The sequence below is a fragment of the Pinus tabuliformis genome, chromosome 6 (genome assembly GCF_031772625.1).
Source record: "Pinus tabuliformis cultivar Carrire ecotype Pingquan chromosome 6, CPIR1, whole genome shotgun sequence".
Lineage (NCBI taxonomy): Eukaryota > Viridiplantae > Streptophyta > Pinopsida > Pinales > Pinaceae > Pinus > Pinus tabuliformis.
In genome coordinates, this window is record NC_142292.1 from 383,842,186 (window position 1) to 383,850,460 (window position 8,275).

At 35.2% G+C, this 8,275-nt stretch overlaps 1 protein-coding gene across 1 annotated transcript; it reads left to right on the forward strand.

The window, feature by feature from the left end:
• The first annotated feature begins 1,963 nt into the window (after window positions 1-1,963).
• LOC149258924 (transmembrane 9 superfamily member 1-like) lies at window positions 1,964-7,704 on the forward strand. The gene is made up of 9 exons (XM_089416758.1): window positions 1,964-2,451; window positions 2,592-2,971; window positions 5,369-5,561; window positions 5,906-6,010; window positions 6,157-6,174; window positions 6,280-6,374; window positions 6,511-6,663; window positions 7,285-7,302; window positions 7,476-7,704. The coding sequence occupies exons 4-9, from the start codon at window positions 5,986-5,988 to the stop codon at window positions 7,485-7,487; spliced, it is 321 nt and encodes a 106-aa protein (XP_089272884.1). The 5' UTR covers window positions 1,964-2,451; window positions 2,592-2,971; window positions 5,369-5,561; window positions 5,906-5,985; the 3' UTR covers window positions 7,488-7,704.
• The last annotated feature ends 571 nt before the right edge of the window (window positions 7,705-8,275 follow it).

Here is an 8,275-nt window from a genome sequence, read left to right on the forward strand (position 1 = left end):
CTATAATTTGTTGTGTTCATGTTTAAATCTGGATCAGTTGACTACCATTGAGTATGGTAAACATATAGTTGATTAACATTGACCATGGTTGACTATTTATACATCAACTGCAAAGGTTAAATATCTTGGTCTATGTCATCGTGATGACTCTAGATATATGTCTATGCTTAATTGTAAGCATTTTAAACATAATGCCTATCAATTATCATTATCATGGTTCAATATGATCTTCATGTTCACTATCTTTGACCAAATTGATCATGATTATGATGTGTTAGTGTTTAAATTAATATATTATTAATGTGTAAATTTATAAATCAATACAATAATCTATAATTATTATTATATTATTATAAATTTATTAAAGTTTAAATAATATTATTAAGTTTAAAATGATATTAATTTTAAATAATAATAATGTAATTTACTATTAAGATTAATAATTATATTAATGTATTAATAACAACAAATTATCATTATTATTATATTCTTAACACAGCATTAAAAATTCTAATAAGTAAAACCCTAATATTAAAATATATATGTGTGTGTATGCAAGTTATGAAATACTAATTTTTTTGTGTGGTGTAGTTATTTTTTATTTTTAAATTATTAAAATTTTTATTATTTTAGATGGTTATTTTTATTTTTTATTAATTTTACTAGTTTTTTAATTTATAATTAATCTAAGTAGTTATAATTTAGGTAGTTATTTTAATCTTTTTTATTAATTTATATAATTATTTTAATTATGGAGTTATTATGGATACATGTCTTATTTAAATTTTTATTTTTTAATTATGTTTAACTTTTAAAGTTCTATCAAATTTTCTAATTATTTTACTAATGTGGTTGTGTTAGTTTATATTCATGGGTGCAAGATAACTATTTACATCAAAGAAAGTGAACAAATTTCAATCTCATTTTAGTTAATTTTCATTCTACGTTCATTAACTATTTTTTTCCCCTTTATCCTTGTGTTTAAATAATTGAATTCTAAAATTTTCTATGGTATAGTTAAATTTCACAAGTATATATGATATCATTAATTTTCTATGTAAATTAAAAATAATAAATAAATATTTTTAAATTTATTTTATAAATTTGAATTTAAAAGTTATTTTTAATTTTCATTTACTTACCTAATAGAATGAAAGGCAAAAAATACTATAAAAATATAATAAAATGGTAGAAAAATAAATAAATAATAGTATATTATTGATAAATAAATTATAAAGTTACAATAACATTATCATAGACTATATTCTAATAACATTAAAAATAAAAAATAAAAAACAAATTATTACAAAATTTATATTTAATAAAATTTAATATTTATGAAATTAACACTATATATAAATTTATTTGGATTTTTTTCAAAAGTGTTAAATTATATAAATTTATTTGGATTTTTTTCAAAAGTGTTAAATGTTTCAATATAGTGTTATTATTAGTCCCTGCCCTCCAGGCATGGACTATAGTAATCCGTCCCGAAGGATATAGCATTAGTTGACTTGGACTATAGTAATCAGTCCCGAAGGATATGGCATTAGTTGACCTGGACTATAGTAATCAGTCCCGAAGGATATAGCATTAGTTGACCTGCTTTTATTCCCCGGTCATCAGCAATAACCAAAGTTTTATTCCCGCTCAAACAAAGTTAAACAAAGTTTTGAGAGGGACGCTGATTTTTCATCTTATTTGGCCTCTTTCCAAAAAACCGAAGCTAGACGTCAAAAACCAAAGCTAATCTGAAGCGAAAACATTAGGTTATATTTTTGTTTGTCTGATATTTTCAAATTGTCAGTCCCTGCAACCTAAACTAATGTTAGCATTACTGGACAGCATTAAATGTTATCTCAGCATCCACGGACACCTTGGTATATACCAAGCAGGTCTAAGCATATTGGCAGGTGTGCATGCAGGCGCTACAGGTGTCCATGCATGGGGAGGTGTCATGTTTCGCTGGCCTCCCTTTCTTGTTTCCCCTTTCGGCTGGCCTGCCTTAGTTCTGGCGGTGGTCTTCCGTGTTTTAAACCTGATCTCCCTTTGCTGGCCTCCGTTTGTTTCACCTTCTTCGTCACCTGGTAAATGCGGTTGTTCTGCTCGCTTCAATGTGGCAAACAGTTGTGTGCCCGCTTGTGGCTTTAGAGAAATTGCAATAGCTTCTGTCACCCCTGCGTCTACTTATGTTGTCTCTGCCCTGGCCTAGCAGAATCCTTTCCAGCGGATTCAACGCATGCTTCAACCGGCTCTCTAATTTGTTTAGATTAGATGCTGCTATCTTTGCCTTTGCCTCCACTGGATCCGCCCAAATACGAACAGGAACTAGGTCTCGATCAGGAACTGGAAGCTCTACTGCTGCTCGGTCTACAAGTGCTACTGGTGGTGCTTAAACCGGTCAAACTCTTGTTGCTAATGCTCTAGCTACCCCAACTTGTTCCTATGTAGGTAATAGATCCGTAACTGGGCCTGCTCCTGGGTATAGATAAATTTTTATGTGCTGATAATAATATGTGAGCAAAAGCGATCCAGGTAAGGAACTTCAGATATGGAATACTTACCAAGCTGAAGGCTTAATTTGATGACAGGATCATGGAGAGCACATACACCTCAAACGCAGAGTCCCGACATGTGAGCGGATGTGCTCTCTATATTCTGTCGTCCACACCAAGACCTCAAATTCTTTTCAATCGGCGCTTAAGTCATGAAAATGATTTCCTGTCATAATATATAATGTCAGCATGCCTTACGCTTGCCTCACTACGAATTTCTGGGTTATTATCTTTAGTTTTTATAATGATGCTCACAGTAGAGTTCTGAGACTGTCCCTAATCAACACATTGGGCTTAACTGAATTTATTATCGTGCCCCTGATGGCCTTCTCCTTCATGCTGGCCACTCAGTTTCAGGAGAAACGTAATCAAACTTCCGTGGCCTTTGCGTGGTTCAACCGCTTCAACCGAATCTGGTACTGATGCTTTCATTCGATACTTGTTTTTTTTCAGATGTTTAACTCTGAAATAAAGTTAATTCATGGCAAATACACTGGGGTTAGGGATGCCTTTTCGCTAATGTTCTTCATGCAGATAACAATTCGTGCTGCCAATTAAAATGCAAAATAAACATCTGATGAACCTACTTTACCTGAATTTTTGAATGTGGATTGAAGAAGTTCAATCAAGAATTATCACCTGAGATGTGATGACTATCAAGAGGCCCACTGGTAGCCCATACTTTCTCTTGGACAGTGTTGTTGCCATAAAATGCCCAATTGGCAGAACATCGATTTGCTCTGAGACCGCAGTGACAGTAAGAGGTTCTCTTCTGTATGAGAAGAACTGGTTGAGAAACGACAGAGTAATGCATGAAAGCAATCCGAGCACCCACACCCTGAATGTAAACACTGGAAGAGAACGATCATCGATAAGATGTATCTGCCATTGAATTCAAAATAGTATATTTTTTAAATGTTATATAGGTTTCAATCTTGTCCCAATTTTTTCGTGGGATGTAACTAGAATTTTTGGAATTATGCAACGAATTTAAAATTTCAATCTAAGGTTAAAAAAATTTAAAATATAAAAAAGAATTATATTTTTAAAATATGCAATATACTGATTTAGGACGCGGTGGATATTGTTTACCTCATGACATTTGTGTCATGAGCCATCAAAATAAGCCTTTACCACGTGCATTGCATGCAACCACATACATTACATGTGTTGGCCTGTGTAAAACATATGTTGGGTAACCAGGCGTCATAGCGAAACCTGCGACAGCAGATCAATGCTCTGAGGCAGCAGGGAGGTGAGGGACTCATTCTCTGTGGTAGCGAGGAATTTTGTGGTTCTCTACTGGGCAAGATTGAGTTTGTGCCTTTCCAGTTCCTGATAAATTGCAAAAGGACCAGCCAGTTCTGTCTGAGGAAAAACCTTCTGAATTCCCAGCCTTGGACATTTTCGAACAGCCACCTTGTCTGTCTGTTGAGGATCTGTCTGCTCCTAAAGACTTAAGCTTTAAAAATGAAGCACAAAAGCAGTCTCTCCAGCTTCAGCTTGAAGCAAATGCACGCATTGATATTCCCCAAGGTGCTTTGCTTAAATCACCAGCAGATAAAACTGGTAAGTAGAAACCGTCATTGTGGTGCATTGGAACTCATTGACATAGAGAGCTTAGCTTATCGTGGCTTACTTTTACCGTTGAAAACCTAGAATGAAATTGGTTCTCTTCATGAAGACAATTATCTACCTTACATAGCTTCATCTTCCTGAGCCGATATACAGGGTGACAGGATAATGCGTCGATCGATTACCTCCCAAGCTTGCCATTCTCTAGGGAATTTCTATTTCATCTCTTGCAATTGTTGTTTGGGCAAAATACCTTGCATTGGATGTATGCAATTTCGCATGTTGGATGCATGGAAGGTCACTCAAACATTTTATGTTGCACTCTAGGATACCATGAATTAGGATCATATAGTCTGCCTCATCTCTCTGTGGGAGAACTTACTTGGTCATAAAATAATACTCAAGAAATGTATCTTATATAACTGCTAAAATTGGTGGAGATCCTGGAGTGTATGGGGCTCCGATGCCCGTTTGCTGCTTCGAGTCTACTGTTAGCATTTATTATATATTCTATAGAATCTGTGCACATGAGCTTCAAGATATGATTAGTAATCTAAAAACAGTAGCAGCTAGCCATTCGGCTTTAGCCAATTTTTTATGTCAAACAACATTGTTACCTTTCTATTTCCCTAAAAACACGAAGGCATTTTAATGCCATTGTTTTTTCTTTGGTGCCAAGCGCTATTATTTTTCATATTTGAGGCTTCAGCTGTTAGCTTTGTGAAGTTCAATTTTTCCTATGACCGTGTCCTCTATTCAAACTTGTTGAATTTATCTTTACTGTTGTGGGCAGTATAATGTAGGTGACTCTGTAACTCTTTGTTCACTTGGTCATAAAATAATACTCAAGAAATGTATCTTATATAACTGCTAAAATTGGTGGAGATCCTGGAGTGTATGGGGCTCCGATGCCCGTTTGCTGCTTCGAGTCTACTGTTAGCATTTATTATATATTCTATAGAATCTGTGCACATGAGCTTCAAGATATGATTAGTAATCTAAAAACAGTAGCAGCTAGCCATTCGGCTTTAGCCAATTTTTTATGTCAAACAGCACTGTTGCCTTTCTATTTCCCTAAAAACACGAAGGCATTTTAATGCCATTGTTTTTTCTTTGGTGCCAGGCGCTATTATTTTTCATATTTGAGGCTTCAGCTGTTAGCTTTGTGAAGTTCAATTTTTTCTATGACTGTGTCCTCTGTTCAAACTTGTTGAATTTATCTTTACTGTTGTGGGCAGTATAATGTAGGTGACTCTGTAACTCTTTGGGTGAACAAGGTTGGTCCCTACAACAATCCTCAAGAAACGTATAACTACTATAGTCTACCTTTCTGTCATCCAGGAAACAACCCTACCCACAAGTGGGGTGGGCTTGGAGAAGTTCTGGAGGGAAATGAGCTCATTGATAGTCAGATTGATATTAAATTTGGAAGTAAGCTGAACTTTTTCAGATATTCTTTCCTGTTCATATTTTCAGATTTTGGATTTTGATAAATGGTAGTATTCAAAAGGAAAGATATGCAGAGTTCACAGGTCCAACTTTTGAGTTTTGTAATCTGTATTTAACTTGATCCAGGCTTTAAGGGGAAGGCTATGTTGTTTATGCAATGAGATAATGATAATTATTGAACAATTGACACGTTCTATTACCTAATGTGGAGTGCAACAAGGGGAATATATATAATTGTTGTTCTTTAATACAGTAATCTGAAGTTAAAGCTATATCACAAGTGAGCTCCAATTGTGCCAGTCTTAAACAATTTGATTCTTTGGCAGCAAATGTTAATAAAAGCGAAATTTGTAGCATCGAACTTGACAGTGAGAAAGTGCAGCAATTCAAGGATGCTATCGAGAACATGTATTGGTCTGAATTCTTCATGGGTATGTTCTCCATGTTTATATTATTGAGTTGTTTGTGCCATAATGAAGCTTAAAAAGATGGTAATAGTGTTTGCAATAGATTCCATGGTTACTGACTTAGTTTCGTTTGATGGCAATGGTATGCCATGTTGGACGGATTGTCTCAGATGATCTGCCACTCTGGGGTAAGCATTCCCTTCTCTAAGATGTATATCCGCTGATTTGTATTTCACAACATGTATCATGTTATCTCAAGTATTCAAGGCATTGATGCAGATTGGGATGTGCAGGATTTGTGGGAGAACAGCATCCAGATAGGAAAGAGGATCAAAGGCATTTGCTTTACACACATAAGAACCTTATTGTGAAATCAAATAAGGACCAGGTTAGTGAATTGTGTGCTTTATAAATATGTTTATTTCCTTTGGCAACTTGGAAATGACACTGATTTTTTCTTTCATAAAACCTTACCATCTTACCTTGGTGTGGTGGACATCAAATCTGTTACATGTGAATTGCAGATAATACATCTCAACCTTACTCAGGAAAATCCTCAACAGCTTTTACCGGGAAGCAGGTTGAAGTTTACATATTCTGTCAAATGGGTTGAGACTAATATAACCTTCCCCAGGCGTTTTGATATATATTTGGATCATCCTTTTTTCGAGCACCAGGTATAATTCAAGTACAAAAGCATGGTACTGGCTTTTGTTTGATTATTTTTGTGCTTTTTTTTTTCATTCCAGGTAACCAAGCATCCCACCCTTCTACCCATAGGCAAGGGTAAGATATTCAGGGTTAGAGGGTCAAAAACAATTGGGTCAAGAAGGATGAAATACGTTACAAGTGGGATTTGAACTTGGGAGAGTGGGGGGGAGGATAACATCTGTCTTCCCTAACCACCCAAGCTAGTTCCAATTGACAAAATTCTTTTTGTGCTTATGATTTATGATAGCGCTTTAAGTGGGTGCCATTTCTTTTTGAAGCCAAGAAAAATTGCTTGTATTAAATGATTGTCCTTGAAGTTCTAGTCAATTTTAGTGGCCATGTTGTTATTAAATATCAATTAAAGCAGAATCCAGAATAGGGTTTCTATCTGTTTTCAACAAATGTTTTGACCTGAATAATATTTTGCATTGAAATGGATATTGATCCGAAAATCCACATAGATAAAGTTTCTTTTAATACGTTGAAAAATTAGTAGCATGATACATTCTATGGATCATAAGTTATTGCTATACGTTTGTTTTCAACATTTTGGGAATGACAGGCTTTTGTGGTCACTTTATGTGCAGATTTCAACTGCTAACCAGGTCACCTACCCTAGTAGCTCTTCTTGAAGTTATCATGAACTGTTTACCATGAACTGTAGAAACCAACTTTGTTGCATTTTTCTTCTTCTGTTCCTTCTTGTTCATCTCTTTCATGCTTCACTAGTTAGTATGATTTTTGATACTGAAATGAGATGGACCAAATTTTATTGCAGTGCCTATGGTGATGCTAGAACTTTGGTACAAGTTTCTATCAACTTTACTGAAGAGTTTGACACTTCCCCAAATCAGAAAAAGTTAGACACTTTGAATCTGGAATCTGTGGTCGCTTCCAAATTGGAGCAAAGCTATGTCTCTACTGGGCAACATTCAGTTTGTGCCTTTCCAGTTCCTGATAAATTGCAAAAGGACCAGCCAGTTCTGCTTGAGGAAAAACCTTCTGAATTCCCAGCCTTGGACATTTTCGAACAGCCACCTTGTCTGTCTGTTGAGGATCTGTCTGCTCCTGAAGACTTAAGCTTTAAAAATGAAGCACAAAAGCAGTCTCTCCGGCTTCAGCTTGAAGAAAATGCACACATTGATCTTTCCCAAGGTGCTTTGCTTAAATCACCAGCAGATAAAACTGGTAAGTAGAAACCAACTTTGTTGCATTTTTCTTCTTCTGTTCCTTCTTGTTCATCTCTTCCATGCTTCACTAGTTAGTATGATTTTTGATACTGAAATGAGATGGACCAAATTTTATTGCAGTGCCTATGGTGATGCTAGAACTTTGGTACAAGTTATTCAATTTAAGGCGGCTTTAATTATACCTGTTGTCTGAACATGTCTTTCATACACTCATTACTTGTTCTGTCTAGCCAATTGACTTGTCCTGTCTAGCCAATTGTTTATTAGAATAGCTTGGACCCAATCTAACACTAAGATTTCATTTGAGAATTTCCCATTTACTTTTGCCGTCACATACATCATCTCATATGCCATCTGCTTCCGATGTCAGATAGATCGCTTAATTGCA